The sequence below is a fragment of the Sus scrofa genome, chromosome 2 (assembly GCF_000003025.6).
Source record: "Sus scrofa isolate TJ Tabasco breed Duroc chromosome 2, Sscrofa11.1, whole genome shotgun sequence".
Taxonomy (NCBI): Eukaryota; Metazoa; Chordata; class Mammalia; order Artiodactyla; family Suidae; genus Sus; species Sus scrofa.
Genome location: NC_010444.4, coordinates 132,280,743 through 132,298,612, shown reverse-complemented (window position 1 = coordinate 132,298,612; position 17,870 = coordinate 132,280,743). Strand labels below are relative to the sequence as shown.

Sequence of the window (17,870 nt, the reverse complement as noted above, 5' to 3'; positions counted from 1 at the left end):
CTTTCAGAGATGGAAAAAAAATCATGAAGGTATTTAGTGAGAAATAACCATATAAACAGAGCAACCAGTCTAGAAAAATGAAAAAAAAAATCTATTCATGTATTTCTTAACTCTGATGGTGGAGGTACTCTGGGGGATAAAACAAATTCAGTCTAAACACAGGACTTGATCTAAGGTTTTTCCTACACAAAATATACAATGTAAAGTTTGCATTCTATAAGAAGCGGCTGAGGATAGTGGTTACAAAACACTCTGTTCTTTGGATGTGCATCTAATATTCCCTCTTAATAAGGGTAGCAGCTTCATTGTGTTATTTAACTTCCATAGGCCTCAAATGGTTAATGTGTAAAATAGGACAATAATAACTATGGCACGTAATTGCTACGAGGCTCAAGATAGATCATAAATATAAATTATTTCCACATTGTGACATCTATTTTAGAGTTCAAAATATCTTAGAATAGTATTAGTAAAATTTAACTGCAACATATAACTAAAAATGATTTCTAAAATTTTTTAAAAAGTGTTTAAGAAAAATGATCTAATATTTACCAAAATCATGTCTATCGCTCATCATTGGCTGAGTTTTTCCAACATGTGGGGTACTTCATAAAACATGAAACTTTTCAATTGAGCACCTCTATCAATTTTCCACACGACATGAACTGAAACCATTTCCTACACAAGAGCACAATAATAATCAGAGAGAGCCTTCTCTGTTTTCCAAAACGATGCTAATTTCAGCACATAGATGTGGTTACCTACAAAACCAAATGTGTATGCTTCAAAACATTCATTTTACCAAGATGACTCGAGAAACAACGATCGTGACCCAGGTTTTGATCATCTAAAGGCCCCGGAGGTGAGAGGAGAGTGGACAAGATGGGTAGATGAGATGAGAAGCACTTGGACACATCATACAGAGCCAACCCGGCTACTGTTGTAATTATCACGCCGGATGCTAAGCTCCAAGAACCCATGGATCTGCCATGTGTGCCTCCTTGGGTATCCAGTTACAATCCCACAACGAGATCAGTCCTTTTGAGGTTTACTACTGCCAGATGAGTCTACACATCCTTTCACTTGTCACATTTGATGCAGCTCCAATTTCTTTACACATTCATTTATTTTAATCTTAAGTCAAACATTCACTGTGTGCCTACCATGCACTAGCCATTGGACTGGATGCTGGAGAAACACTCTGCCCTCATGGAGCTTACACATCAGGGTGAGGAATTACTAAGAGGGAAAATAATAAACAAGGGAGCAAACTTTTTGATAAGAACTACAAAGCAGAGAGCATAAAACATCATATCGTCTTTTCCATATAGTGAATTTTAAGTATTCTGTCAGATATTCAAATCAACATTGTCTTCAACAAAGCTGAACTCCTTTCACACAATCACAGAAGCTTAGTTACAGTGAAATACAGCTACCAATTCACTCTGAGCATGACAATCAGTTTCATCCCGAAACACAAAGCAGATGCAAGTATGTGTATTGGCAAGAGGTAGAGAGAAATGGGCAGCAAGAAGTGAGAAGAAAAGAAAATAGGAAAGGAAAAGAGAGCTAAAAGTCTTCAGTCAATTTAAGGAGGTCATTTTGGGGAGCTCCCACTGTGGCTCAGTGGTAATGAACCCAATTGGTATCCATGAGGATGCGAGTTCGATCCCTGGCCCTATTTAGTGGGTTAAGGATCCAGCATTGCCTTGAGCTGTGCTGTAGGCTGCAGCTGCAGCTCTGATCTGGCGTCGCTGTGGCTGTTGTGTAGGCTGGCAGTTTACAGCTCCAATTTGACCCCTAGTGTGGGAACTTCCACATGCTGCAGGTGCAGCCCTAAAGAGGAAAAAAAAGGAGGGGGTACATTTTGCTCAATTCTTGAGATTTTTCTAAAATGTGACAACTAGCCTCTTTGAGTAACTAGTAACTGCTTGAATACAATATACAGACACTGCTTAGTTCACCATCGGACATTTACCCTTTTCCTCTAGTTTAACTATTTAGAAATGTCCTAATTTTTATTCCTATAGACCATATTTTTAACATTTCATTTCCAGGGTTAAAAGATACAATCCTTCCTCTACAACTACACGTTCATATACTGTTATTACATTTTCACCTAGCTACCTACCATGTAAGAAAGCAAGAGATTTAAAATAGAAGCAGTCAACTGACATAATGTAAAGATTCCCTGACTTCAGAGCCATTTTGGAGATAGAAATTCTTGGATCATTCCTTCCTAACTGAGATTCAATAAAGACACCTATTTCTAACTCCTTCCAAGTGTCAGGGGAAAAATGCAGAAACCTGTTCCTAGAAAACCCTTCTTTCCAATACTGGGGTGCTCCGGAACCACAAACTCTAAAATAAAGTCAACTTTCCCTCCTCCAATCAGTATGTGGTGCTTCTAAATAACGAATGTGAATATATACTTAAAAAACCGCACCTGAATACAACTCTTACCTGCATTTCTTGACAAAAGGAAGCCAATGGCCCAAAGAGAATCTGACATTGCTCGTCTGCAGTGTAGGTCATCTCTGGCAACTTGGAAGGAACCATTACAGAATTGACACTCTGGGGATTTGTCTGTAGCAAGCAGTTACTGGCCTTTGACCTGGCAATATGCAGATATGTGCATCATTTCTAATTGAATGCCAAAAGTTGTTATAATTAGTTAACACAGCAACCAGAAACTTTTGGACACCAATAAAATGTTCCTACTTTTATTTATCAGCTCTTCTATTGAACACTCATAGAAATTATTCCATACATGAGACTCATTTGTTTTTGATTTTTGAGATAATTCTAATAATAAAAAAAGTTCAAGTTGGCAGTTCCCCTTGTGGCTCACTGGGTCATGAACCCGACTAGTATCCATGAGGATGCAGGTTTGATCCCCAGCCTTGCTCAGTAGGTTAAGGATCCCGTTTTGCCATGAGCTGTGATGCAGGTTGCAGATGCGGCTTGAATCTGGCATCGCTGTGGCTGCGGCGTAGACAGTCAGCTGCAGCTCCGATTCAGCCCCTAGCCTGGCAACATCCATGTGCTGTGGGTGCAGCCCTGAAAAAGAAAAAAATATTCACATTTATAGAACTTTTTGGTTTATACAGGTCTCTCATAGGGATGGATTCCGCCAACCTACATAACAGTGTGAGGTGGTTATTATTTCACACATTATGAGATGAAAAAACCTCAGACTCAAGAGAATAACTTGCCCAAAAGTACTGAATGAAGGTAAGAAATCGACCATATCCAAGGATTTTAAAAATCCATAGGAAGCATTCTCAAGTGACTATCAACAGTATGAATATTTTTTTGTCGTTTGTCTTTTTAAGGCCCTACCTGCGGCACATGGAGGTTCCCAGGCTCGGGGTCCAATCAGAGCAGTAGCTGCCAGCCTACACCACAGCCACAGCAACACAAGATCCGAGCCACATCCTCGACCCACACCACAGCTCAGAGCAACACCGGATCCCCAACCCACTGAGCCAGGCCAGGGATTGAAACTGCGTCCTCATCGTTGCTAATCGGGTTTGTCAACCACTGAGCCATGATGGGAACACCAACAGTAAGAATATTTTTGTATGTGACATTGTACTACAATGTTCATTAATGGGGAAGCATTTAATTTTTGATTAAATGATCATAGTTGTGATTCAAAGTAAGACAACTAAACCAAATCAGGTACTCGTGAGGGCCTGCGGAGGGGCTGCTCTTGCTGTGAGGTGGCACCTTCCAAATACTACCTGCTCTGAGCAATGATCTCTACTCTATCACGACAAAGAGCATGCCCGGACTACACCCTACACATCTTTGAGCAGAGTTATAGGCATGTAATAACTATTACATTTTAGTAGATTTTAATATTCATCTAAAAACATTAGCTTGACAATTTAAATGGTATGTAAAAATAAATAAAATTGATCTGCGTAGTGAATTTAGCTAGCTAGGTGTCCCTACATCTCTTACTTGGAATTTTGGATACTTCAAGCATCTCTCTCTCTCACTCACTAAGGAGGACTTTGCATATCACCTACTGGTACTGCTTCCGCCGAAGAAGATGTAAAGAACAGGGGATTTAAGATGAAAACTAGAACAGTGATACTCTTTCTTCATTTCTTTTTCCAACCCAACGGAAGCTACATATTAAGACTGCTGAAGGTAGAAAAGAGGACAACAAGGACTACAATCATGGTGAAACCCACCCACTAAGGAAAAAAAATTCAGAGTTTAGAACTGCCACAACGGAAGGGTGGAGCTTTGGTTAAGGAGATTCTTTGTGTTAACAAGAGATGCAGATGGATGAGCGCTGAGCATGTTTCCACTGAGAAATTCTGACGCGGCAATTAAATATTACAGCAGATATTTTTTATCATTACAATGTTTTGTGATTTGAGCAATGAGATCTTTTATTTTTATTTAAGTATAGCTGATTTACAACACTGTGCCAATTTCAGCTGTATAGCAAAATGACACAATCATACATATACACATTCCCTTTCATATACTTTCTTCCATCATTGTCTATCCCAAGAGACTGGATATAGTTCCCTGGGCTATCCAGTAGGACCTCACTGCTTACCCATGCTAAATATAATAGTTTGCATTTACCAAACCCAAACTCCCAGTCCGTCCCACTCCCTCCTTGCCCCACCTTGGCCACCGCAAGTCTGTTCTCTGTCTGAGTCTGTTTTTGTTTTGTAAGTGGATTTATTTGTGCCCTACTTTTAGATTCCACACATAAGTGATATCGCATGGTATTTGTCTTTCTCTTTCTGACCTACTTCACTTAGAATGATAATCCCTAGTTGCGTCATTATAATCATTTTCAACCTTACAAATCATCCCGCCCATCCTCTTGTTTGAAAGCGTGGAAACCAAGCAGCAAGCAGGTTATGTCCCAATTCACATTGTAAGTGGAGACCCAGGATTGGAAATAAGCACTTTGATTCCTAATCTGGTGTCTTTTCTGCTCTGCCACACCACCTACCCAGGTGGGTGAGGAAGCATGCGCACACGCGCACACACACGCGCGCACACACACACACTCATACATTCAGGATATAACAACAGCACGTGATCTCAGTACCTTAGAAATCTTTCCAAATCTTCCTTGCTACATCGGGACCAGGAAACATCACCAAGGTTCTGTCCTTTAATCCATTCACCAGACATGATATGAAGACCATCAGCACATGATGGGTGGTCATTGTCATGATTGATGCCCATGCTGGTTCAAAATATAATTAAAATTTTAAAATCGCATTAAATATTTGTTAAACCTGTCATTACAACGACCATTAAATAGTAGCTAAAGACTTAAAATTATGGCAGAGAAATTAAAGGTCAAAATAACATTAGATTTCAGACTAAAATCTGATTACTTACATTAAAGGTCAATATTTTTATTTAGGCAAGAAAAAACATTTTCCCAATCTAAAAAATAACATATTTCCTTCGCCTCAATCAATATGATCTACAGATTTATTTTTCAGATGGTAGCATGTATAAAACACACAGAAAGAGCAAGTTTCTATTCAACCACACTAGATCCCTGTTGTTGCCTGAAGACCCTTTATTCATTCCTCTTACCACCTCTGAACCCAGATTAAAATGCTACCTTCCCCACCTGCTTCATTAGATTTCTTCTTCCCTTCACCAGTCATCATAAAACACACTGTCCCTGGGAAGCCTGCACACTCTCGGGGCCATCGTCATCTTTTTCACTGAATCCTGAATCTGCTGCTTTAAGTGGGAACGCTACTCTAAAAATCTGACATATCTTCATCAAATGGACATACTGGAAGAACATTCATTTCAGTATGTCCAAAAACTGCCCTTCATAGTTTCTCCTTAAAACCTCTATGTACTCCTACAGTCTTTTTCTCTCATTTGTGCCTTTGCTGGGCACCCAGTTTGCCACAGTAAGAATCTTCAGATCGCTGTTTGCTCCTTCCTTAATGGTTAGAGGCAAGCCCCGACAATCTATTCTCTAAATATTTCTTTGGGGTGTTCTCTCCTTTTCATTCTTTGTGTTACTGTTAGAGAGGATTAAAAAAAATATTTAATCTTGACAATGAGGATGGTATTCTAACTGGGTTCTGTGCCTCCAATCCTTGGCATCATTCTCCCTTCTCCTCCTGCCCTGCTCCAGAGAGATCTATTTAAAACACAATCGGGCTGCCATTCCTCTGCTTTTCCATGACCTACACAGCAATTTCCAGCTCTTTAACATGGTACATAGTTTCTTAATCTTCTTCCAAGCCATTTATTACATCCATTTTCAGCAACAGCAAATGATTTGCAATTTCCCAAACATTATGTTGTTTCTTATTCTCTTGGATTCGCTATGTGTCATACATCATAAAAAGGGATTTACAAGCTTGAATTGTAAGCAGCTCCTCTGCCTCTTTTCTGTTTGTTCATTCCTGTTTTCTTTAGACTTTATCATAAATATGAGCTCATTCGGCAATATTTAACTTAGCTCCTGATTTCTGCTTTTACTAAATATACACAACTTACCTAACCTATTGATCCCTTTCCTGGTTTAGAAGGCGCCAAGAATGAAGAATTAAGTGATCAATGAATGACCGACCCTCCACCCTTAGCTTCCCCTTAGCAAACGTGCAGGTCATCCAACTGTGGGCAGACCACGTGAACAGCAAGCATCCCAAGGAAAATGGGGAGAAGTCAGCAGGTCTGCAGGCAATGAAGAGAGGAGGAAGAAGCTGATCTCCCGCCTTAAAGGTTAACTGAGGTTGTGTCCCCTTTTTTCCTTTCAAAATTGTCACAGCTGGTCTCCAGACATAAGTCCACCGTCTCCCCAGATTGCTGGCTCTTCTGGATAAAGTACCTTCTTGACGGAAGTTTGCCCCTCCATTTATTGACTCTTGAACAACAAGCAGCCAAACCTATGTTTGGTTGCAGAATTAAACAATTCTATAAGGTAGGAACTATCAGAATAGCCTTTCTGCTGAGAAGTCACTTTCCCAAGGTTAGACAGCGAGAAAGAGGAAAGCAGTGATGTCTGAACTGAAAAGGTTGGCTCTAGAATCAGGTGACCAACCACACGACATTCCTGACGTCTAAGAATTCCATTCCCCCAACCCTACCCAAAGTGCCTCTCCTTCAGTGTCTTTCCCTGGATAAATTCTTCTTAATCTTTTAGATGAGTGTGGAGTGCCCTTAGGAGGTTTTGCTGATTCTCACTCACCTAGGTGTACGCTCTCTTTTTTCCACCATAAGGCTCTGCGGACAGCATCACTACACTGATTTCTACACTGCATCGTTCCTTTTTACTTTTGGTGGTTGTCTCCGCAATTTCTTGAGGATAGAGGTCTTACTCATCTAAGATCCTTGCATATTGGAATCACGCTCTATAAACGAACCAAGTCAGCATGCAGAATCATTTCTATATCAGAAAAAATTTCTTAAAACTTCCTAGGACTTCTCATAAGGAAGTCATTTACAAAGTGCTGGTAAGATAGCTACTGAAGAAGCAGAAAGAGGAAAGGTTGGTTTTGTACGTACTGTTTGGGATGATGTCCATATAGTTAAATGTACCCTTTTCTCGTTGTGTAAGGAGCTACAGAATAACTAAAATTGTCTTTCGTAATAAAATAATTGTGAATAATATGAATATCTATATTATATTTTAAAGCATTAATAAAAGAATTGTTACAGAAGTTGCTAAAGGAAATCACAACTAGACTATATTTTCTCACACGAAAACAAAACTTTTCAAGACTACTAAACTACATTTTAAGTTAAATAAGTTAAAAATTTGAGTCAAAATTACATTTAATATATTCTTGAAAGAAAAGATACAGATGTAATTAATTAGTTTACAAAGGAAAGTAATAAATTAAAAGTCAATTATGTTTACCAACTTACAGACTATGACAATTATGGTCTAAATAAACCTAAAAATACATTTTTTGTTTTGTTTTGTTTTGTTTTACCTTTTCTAGGGCCGCTCCCTCCTATGGAGCTCCCAGGCTAGGGGTCTAATCGGAGCCGTAGCCATGGGTCTACACCAGAGCCACAGCAACTCGGGATCTGAGCCGCCCCATCTGCGACCCACACCACAGCTCACGGCAACGCTGGATCCTTAACCCACTGAGCAAGGCCCAGGGATCGAACCCGCCACCTCAAGGTTCCTAGTTGGATTCGTTAACCACTGCACTACAATGGGGACTCCTAAACCTAAAAATACATTATTGAATATCATTTTTCATTTTTAGCGTTAGAAAAATTCAGCTCTACAGTAAATCATATTTCTCTTTCCCAGCCTTAAATAGGGTCTGTATGAACACATATGATACAATGACTGAACAGAGAGAATTAGGAAAGAAAATGTTTTTCATGCTTTAGAGATAAAGAGGAAAAGTAAAAGATGATACGCAGGAGTTTCCTTTGTGACTCAGTGTATTAAGAACCCGACATGGTATCCATGAGGATGCAGCTTTGATCCCTGGCCTTCTTCAGTGGGTTAAGGATCTGGCGATGCTATAAGCTGTGGCGTAGGTCACAGATGCGGCTTGTGTCTGGCGTTGCCATACGTTGCAACTTCCATATGCTGCAGGTGCGACCCTAAAAAAAAAATTTTTTAAAGAGAGATGATATGGAGGAGGAAGGAACCAGTTCACTTACTGAGGGGCTGAGTGAAAGACAGAAGAGTTAGATTCAAATTCTACAGCCTCCACCTAATCACGTGACCAGAGTCAATTTAAATAACAATAGAGAAGTAAAGGTGCCTCATTTCCCTCATTTGTTAGATATGCTTTCCTGACTGGTAGTGACAATTCCATAAGGATGATGTAAAATGCCTCTCGCACTGCCTGGAATATACCAAGAACTCCTACCTTTTTTTTTTTTTTTCCTTGAAGGGGGGAGTAGTAAATCAAAGAAATCAGGTCTTCCCTAATTTGTCAAAAAAACAAACCAAAGAGATAACCATCATTAAAGGCAATTTGCAGAGTTCCTGTCATGGCGCAGTGTAAACGAATCCCACTAGGAACCATGAGACTGCGGGTTCAATTCCTGACCTCGCTCAGTGGGTTAAGGATCCGGCGTTGCCGTTGCCGTGCTGTGGTGTAGGTCGCAGACATGGCTCGGATCCCACGTTGCTGGGGCTCTGGCATAGGATGGCAGCAACAGCTCCGATTAGACCCCTAGCCTGGGAACCTCCACATGCCACATATTCGGCCCAGAAAAGACAAAAAGACAGGGGGAAAAAAAAAGGCAATCTGCTGTTTTTGCTGACTTTGATGAAGGTGGAGCTTGAGGAAAGCCAAGTACATAATAACGGCAAGACTTCACTCTGTTGGGATGTTAAAGTATAGTAAGGAATTGTAAAGATGACACAATCTCCCAGGTTGATAACGATGCCTTAAGGCAGCAACTGTGTGGTTCTGCCGCAGCCCGGGCCTGCATCACTGTCTCACCTCCATCAGGGATTCTGGCTGCAGCACACATGGCTGGGTGACCCTGTTATAAGAGCTACTTGCCATGTGGAATGCACTCAACTCTTCCATCTGTGGTGGTGCAGTCTTTCAAACCATACACAAATGCTATTATTTTTGAAAAGCAACTGGTCTTTTTCAGAAATAATAAAACTTCTTAAATAATGTGTCCGTTTGAGAGAAGGAGAGGGATGGCTTCCAAGATTGAGCAATTTGGACGTTTTCCCAAAGCAGTGTAATGTGATTTTCCAAATTGGGAAGATTACAACTTCTCATCCAGATGATCATTTTCCTTTTGGGATCCTGATTCTCAAGTAAGAAATTAGCTCCAGCCATGGAGAGATCTGGTGATTCAGGCGTTGTTTACCATTAGTTAAATTTTCCTAAAGCTATTTAACTTGTAGCACAAAGATCATCATTAAATTGGGACAGGACTTTTTTTTTTTTTTAAACCGCACTTCTGGAACTATCAGGAGACACTGCTTAGTCCTGATTCTACAGATTTGAAATAAATCAATGAATCGTGAGCCTTTATCTGCTCCAGTCACTACTATATTAATCATTTATGATGATGATATCATTTAATCCTCACCCAAACCCCATCATGTTTCTATTCTAATGACTTCTATTTTACTGATGAGAGAGGTGCTGAGGTTAATTAATGGTGAGCTGTGACTCAGACCCAGGCAGTCTGAAGGTCAAAAGGAGTGAACTTTAAATCACCAAACTACAGATCAAAAGTCTCCACTTAGGCGTAATATTTATTCTCTGCATAATTTTAAATGTCTCCTCGCTGGTAGCAGAAATGCACCTTTGTAGGTCCAATAACCGAGTCCCATGCACTGTATGGAAAACATTCTCAAAGTGAGACATTAGCAACACCTCTCTTCATACTGTGCAACTGAGCTACATTTTAATAATCTCAGTTTAAATTCATTTTGACAAAGAGCCTTGGGCAAATAAACTCTCCACTAACATTGTACATGGTTGTCAAGTCAACTGAGAAAATATTTTTATCTTATAAAACTTCTCAACTTGTTTAAAAGTCCCTGCCAGGAAGTTTTGTGATATCCTGCGGAAAGCTGGAGAAGCATTTGTCTTTTTTTTTTCTTTTTTTTTTTCTTTTTAGGGCCGCACCCGCGGCATATGAAAGTTCCCAGGACAGGGGTCAAGTGAATTGGAGCTACAGCTGCCGGCCTACGCCACAGCCAGCCAGATCCGAGCTGCTTCTGTGACATACACCACAGGTCGTGGCCACGCCGGATCCCCAACCCACGGAGCGAGACCAGGGATTGAACCCGCATCCTCATGGATATGAGTTGGATTCGTTTCCGTGGCACAACGGGAACTCCTTGGAGAAGCATTTGGATTTTGAAGATGGTCCCTTTTGAGGTTTAAAGAGTTACTTAGAGAAGAGCACGTTTATGAATTCACTCACATTTTTTGGATAATTTGCAAAGGATCTGATTTATAAACAGTCATATTTTAAAAGAGTGAACATTTTTTGTGTGCGCAATACAGTAAACATTTTGTCATGATTGCTCACTTCTCGCTAAAAGCCGCATATTATAAAGAAAAATTTATTTCAAAAAGAAATAAAACATCACAATTTTTCACTGGAAGTGGATTATACTTTCATAAAATGACACTTAATTTCACACAATTCAGTGGCTATGTCTGATCTGATGTAACTTCACTGCTGTGTACTCATGGAATAAAGCCCAGCATTAAGAAATAGGGGATATTTTCATTACGTTTTGTATTTTAAACAATTTAAATCACTTCAGTTTGCGCAAGACAATTAAATACGTGGTTGCACCAGTAAGTCAGAAGGTAAAGGAAAGTAAGTCAGCAACAAGATAAAAAATCAGAGGTTAAAAATAAAGTAGGGATACAAAAACTCCTTTTGACTTTGCTGTGATATGTGCATTATACAACAGATTTATCTATCATTGCAACAAACACTTGTTTTTTTTAAATGATTTTTATATTTTCCATTATATTGGTTTACAGTGTTCTGTCAATTTCCTACCATACAGCAGAGTGACCCCGTCCCACACATATAAACACATTCTTTTTCTCACATTTTCCTCCATCATGCTCCATCATGAGTGACTAGATATAGTTCTGATAGGAGGTTTTTTGTTTTTGTTTTTGTTTTTTCCATCTTTTTAAGCCTTCCCCTGTGGCACATGGAAGTTCCCAGGATAGGGGTCAAATTGGAACCGTAGCTGCCAGCCTATGCCACAGCGACAGCCACTCAGGATCTGAGTCACATCTATGACCTACACCACAGCTCACGACAATGTTGGATCCTTAACCCACTAGCAAGGCCGGGGATCAAACCCATAACCTCATGGATACTAATCGGGTTCCATACCTCTGAGCCACAACAGGAACTCCTCATTTCAACAAACACTTAAGAGCACACGATGTGCTGAGTACTGCACTGAGCTGGGGTCATAAAAATCTGTAAGATCTAGTTTCTACCCTCAAGGAGTGGACCATCTGCTGGCACACACTCCTTGCCCTCATGCAGCTAAACGATGCCTGGATCCTGTCCTATGTTCCATTAAGCTCTCCCACCCACTCTTCCTTTCCTACCACCACTTCTATCAAGCAAGACAAGCGCTGACTTTCTTCACTTCTGGGCTGCTGTAACAATCCCTTATTTCCTGCCCATTAACTCTTTGCCTTCTTGAACCATGATGTAACTACTCTAATTCTTTATGAAAAAAATACAAAAACGAGCTTGCTCGGTAAAATCTTTCAATTTTCCATGGCAAGGAACAGTGTTTAAAAGTGAACAACAAATAACCACAGGGCTAGTTAAAAGGCAGATTCTTGGGCCCTACCCCAAACAATCAAAAAGAGAATGTTTATCCATAACGCCTAAGAAAATGCATTTTAACACATTTTAGAGATGATTCTTATTCACTTACAACCCTAAGGACCAACGAACTACAGGATAAAATCCACACTCTGCATCCTGCTTTTCAAACACTCTATAACTGATTTCAATCTAATTTCTAGTGCAACAGTTCATTCCAGCCTACCCTTTTGTACAGTTTCTTCCTATCAGTGTGCTTTGCCCAGATCATAAGAGCAACTCAAGAGTTCCTGTCGTGGCTCGGTGGAAACAAATCTGACTAGCATCTGTGAGAACACAGGTTCAATCCCTGGCCTCGCTCAGTGGGTTAAGGATCCAGCGTTGCCATGAGCTGTGGTGTAGATCGCAGACACGGCTCAGATCCCACACTGCTGTGGCTGTGGCGTAGGCTGGCAGCCGTAGCTGTGATTCAACCCCTAGCCTGGAAACCTCCATAAGCCACAGGTACAGTCCTAAAAGACAAAAAAACAATAAAAACAAAAGCAACTCAAGTTTTCAGACTTTCTTCCCATAGAAAGGATCCTTGAATAAAATCTAGCCATGTCGTCCATGATTCTTAACTTTTGTACCCTTCCCAATACATGGCACATAGGATATCAGAACTAGCTTCTATCTCTGCTGAATTTTAAGTAACATATCAAACAATCACCACCTAGAATTTAAGTGTTTGGAGAGCAAGAATTCTCATATTTTCTTGTTAATTCTTTATCTACGTCACTACCATATTAAATAGGTATAGACTGATTAACTGATATGGAATCAGAGGAACACGCAATGTTCTACACATTCGATGATGAAAAGTTGAAACAGCTATAGCCTCTTGCTGACTTAGAGAAACCATAAGCCTGAAAAGTCTACAGATTATCTGCTCAAGGAAGGTGGCTTGCCTTACTCTAGACCATTTATTTGCCAAAATGCATTAGAGAAGTACAAACAGAAAGTGACTTCTTGCATGGCCATTGGCTGAGTGACTTTTTTTCCCCTCTTCTACCTACTCACGGTGACATCCAAACCTACCTTTGGAGAGGATCTAGTACGGGAGTGCTGCCACATCTCTACTGGCCTATGTCCCATTATGATTATTAACTGGGACAAAGTACTTACTACTCCAACTGGTATCACCGTCTAGATAAAGTATCAAATACAAAAACTGTGTGAGTGGTCTACAAGAACCTCCATTGATAAGCAAACTTCCCTGCCAATCCAGTAAAAATCCTACAGGGTATAAAAATCGCTCCTTGAATGAAGAGAGATGTATGGCCATTGGATGCTGAAAAATCTCTTTTTTTACATGAAAGTGTTCATAAAAACAATTATAATACTACTACTCATTGTCATTATTCCTCCTTCTCTCTCTGTATTATTCACTCTGTGTTATGAGTCAAGCAACGTACTATGCAACTAGAACACCACCGACCTAACAAGGAACCCTGAAAAGTCAATGTATCCATGTGTCAGGAATGAAGAAAATAAATACAGATCGACTTGCCCAAAGTGTATTCAGCAAGTAGCTGGCATGACAAGAATTCAAGCCCAAGTCTGCCCTCTCTCATCTGCCTTCAGTGTCGTTCCTAACCTTACCCAAGGCATGGGTACTAAAGGAAGCTATGTGTGACTTTTGCTGTATGGAATTCTAAAGCACACAATATGGGAACAGTGAATTTACATGTAGCCCTTCGCAACTGTAGTGGGTCAAGGACCTCAATTACAGAATAAGTAGTTGCGAACACTTTGGGGAGTAATGGATTTCTAGAAGAGTACATTTGGTTTTTGTCTATTATAGCACTCCATTGATATTTTATGTGTTTCCCACCTAACAGTCCTACATGATATACTGCCTTTACCTTAACTTCTTATTTACTTCTTACTGTTTGCTTTCTCTTCTTCAAATGTATTTGCTCTTTTTTACCATAGATATACCAATGGGCATTAATGCAGGATGAAAGACAAAAAAATGATTTTCTTCTAAGAGGAACTGCTATGGCAAACTGGGAGAGATGAGCCAAGTTGATGTTTACAGCATGCCTCCTGGGAAACAGACGGGCTTCTTACTGAATTATCAGAATTTTAGATTAAGTAGTACTATTGTTAAAACTATTGGAACTGTCCCTTCCAAGTCCATGAGTTCAGGACGTGCACTAAATAGTTGAACAGGCCTATAACCAGACTTCAAAGTAGACTCATCATAACTGATATATAATTTAACTACTGTGTATCCACATAGTTTATTTTATATAAGAATCAAAATGTCATGTGCCAGAAAATAAAAGTATTTGCCATATTTATATTTTAATAGTCACAAAATTATATTTTCTTTTGCTCAATCAGAACAATTACATTTCTTGACTGAAAGTAATTTCTTTTCCCCTATTTATTTTTTTTAAAAGGGTCACATCTGCAGAATACAGAAGTTCCTAGGCTGGAGGTTATATCGGAGCTGCCACAGCCACAGAAACACTGGATCTGAGCTGCAATTGTAACCTATGCTGCAGTTTGTGGCAACGCTGGACCCTTAACCCAACACCAGAGCAAGGCCATGGATCAAACCCGTATCATCAGGGAGACGTTGGGTCCTTAACCTGCTGAGCCACAGCAGGAACTCCTCTTTCCCTACTTCTGGAACTCATTTGCTTGCCTTTCTGAATCTCAAGATAATTTTCCAACAGACAAGTATTTGTACAACAAATGCTTATTCCCTTGTTCAACAAATATGAATGCTTACAGTGTATAAAAAACTCAAGGGGGTGCTATATGAGAAAAGTGTATTAGACATTAATCCTATTTTTATAGATTCCTGCCTAGTAGGAAGTGTGTATATGTGTGTGTAAATATCAGTAGAAATATTAGAATTTAAGTAACAAGTGATATTTATAATAAACAGTGTAAATGAGTTAAAAAGGGAGAAATACTTCTTGCCAGACTTTCAGATCTAATTTCATAAAAGGGATTACATTTACCTTGGCCATTAATGGCTAAGGAAAATTGAAAAAGGTATAAATCAGTAGGGCTGGCAGTTGGAATAAGAAAGAAGCATCAATAAAGACATGAAGCTTGGAATTCATGGACTCTCTGCATTCATGAAATAAAGAAACAGATTATAAAGTTAGAAAAGCAGACTGGGACCAATCTATAAAAGTCATGAATCACAGGCTATGGAATTTGGGTTCATTCATTAGGTGGTAAGGAACAGTAAAGATTTCCGAATGCAAGAGCAGATCACAATCTGACTAAACTGTAAGAAAGATTAGAAAGAAAAGGTGCTAAAGCAAGGAGACTGATGAGGCAGATACTGCAATAGTCCAAGCATGGAGGAATAACAGAAAAGGGAATGGACAGATGGGATAGCTATTTCAGACAAACAATGAACAGATTTTGATAACTGATTATAGGAGGAACTACGAAGAGAAAGAATTAAAGACGCTGTAGATGTCTCAATTTAAGAACTGGTAACTTTGGAGTTCCCTGGTGGCCTAGTAGGTTAAGGATCCAATGTTGTCACCACTGTGGTTCAGGTCACTGCTGTGGTGTGGCCTTGACCCCTGGCCTCAGAACTTACACATTAGGTCAAACAAACAAACAAACAAAACCTGGTAACAATATTGATGCCAATAACAGAAATGCAGATATGTGAGGAAGTGGATTTAGAACCTGGCCCTACTCTTGCTTCTATCCAGAAACAACTTCCATCAAAGTATGTAAGCAAATGTCATTGATTTCAAAGGCTTATTAGTTATAAGAGTATGTTGGTACTCTGGCAATACTGAAAATTTCAGCAGGTGCCCCAAATATTTGTTACCTTCAAGGAGGTAACTTTGCATATTTACTGTCTCCTTAGCCTCTCAGTTCAAAGAAACTCCTTGAATAGCTGACCTAGTGGAAAAATCATGTCTTTAAGCAAAGTTTACTAATACATATTCGTCTCCCCTGTACCTTGGTTAAAAAAAAACTCCAAATGAAAACAAAATCGTTTTTGGCCATGTGGGAAAATGTTCTGTGTTTAAATAATGACATAATTTATAAATAGTTTTCCCTAATTTATGTAATTGTATCCACTCATCATCTCTATGAATCAGGCAACCTAATCATCATAGAGCGTCTCAATCAGAGAAAAAACTCTATATGTTCAATGTGGTGTCTTTTAACGTATAAAAATACAGAACTGTGCTAGAGCTTTTTATTTTTTTGACACTATTATAAGTAAAATGATCATAAACATGCTAAATAAACTCAAGTCAAATTATAAAACAGTATCATATGAGTTCAAGACAAGGTTGTCCACAATCTTATGTCCACAGCATTATTTCAAGAAAATAAACATATCTTAAAAGGGCAGTTTTTTTTTTTTTTTTTTTGGCCACACCCATAGCATGCGGAAGTTCCCTGGCCAGGGATCGAACTCACACCACAGCAGTGACCTGAGCTGCTGCAGTGACAACACCAGATCTTTATGCTGCTGTGCCACAAGAGAACTCTGAAAGGGCAGTTTTCATAATTAAGAAAAGAAAGTGCTGAGGCATCAGATATTAAACGATCAAAAAAAATCAATACTGTTTCGTTAATGAAAACTGTGACTATTTCCAAGTCCTTATGATTATTTTCATTGGCTACTTATTTTTTAAAGTAAAGAGATACATTTCTCAGGTCAGAAAAAGGTAAGATACTCAACCATTCTAGTAAGCAAAGAAACAAAAATACAAATTAAATTATAATTTACATTATACTCAAAGTTGGCAAAATAAACCGAAACTGTATTGACAAGCAGTCCACGATTTAAATTTAAGTAAATATTGCCACATGGCCTCCAAAAATATCTGTTTTCCCAAATACCAACACTTTTCATTCACTTACATTGTTATCAAAACATTTAACAGCTCTTTTACAGAACACAAATGAAAGGCCTTAGAGATACAATGTTAAGTAGCAACAACAGAAACAAACATGAAACAAAACAGGACACAGCCCCTGTCTCAAGAAGTACCACCTAATTAGAGACACAAACATCATCTGATCATACAAATAATGTAAACCCACAACTGTGAAAAAAATTAGGAATGAGAACTCTATAGAAATTAGAATAGAACTTAGAATTTAGAAGAGCAGCTATTAAGGGATTTCATCTGTTCATGGAATACATCTCTGAAGAAATCTGAAAGAAGAGTAAACAAAAATGAGGGAAGAGGGCAGGAAGGGATTTCTGCCAAGGGAAGCACATGGTCCCTACAGGGTGAGTAAACACAATTCATCTGTGTAGATCTATGTAATCTGATTGTTGAAGGGAGAACTGCTTTGTGGTCTGCTTGGCATCCTGTGAAGCACATTAGAATTTTTTCACGTAACCATGCATACATCTCTGCCAGCTGTGTGATTATATCCTTTGCCAGTTTCTAATGGGACTATGGTCATTTTGTGAATGGATTTTTTTATATGGAAGTTCCCAGCCTAGGGGTCGAATCAGAGATGCAGTTGCTGGTCTATGTCACAAGCCACAGTAACACAGGATCCAAGCTACATCTGTG

The 17,870-nt window shown here is 39.3% G+C and overlaps 1 protein-coding gene across 1 annotated transcript in view; it reads right to left on the bottom strand.

Annotated features, from left to right (window-relative positions):
* Nucleotides 1-17,870, bottom strand: part of ADAMTS19 (ADAM metallopeptidase with thrombospondin type 1 motif 19) — a 267,851-nt gene that overhangs the window by 114,504 nt on the left and 135,477 nt on the right. The window contains 2 exon segments of the mRNA XM_021084737.1: nucleotides 2,464-2,614; nucleotides 5,090-5,230. Coding sequence (XP_020940396.1) covers nucleotides 2,464-2,614; nucleotides 5,090-5,230 — 292 coding nt within the window.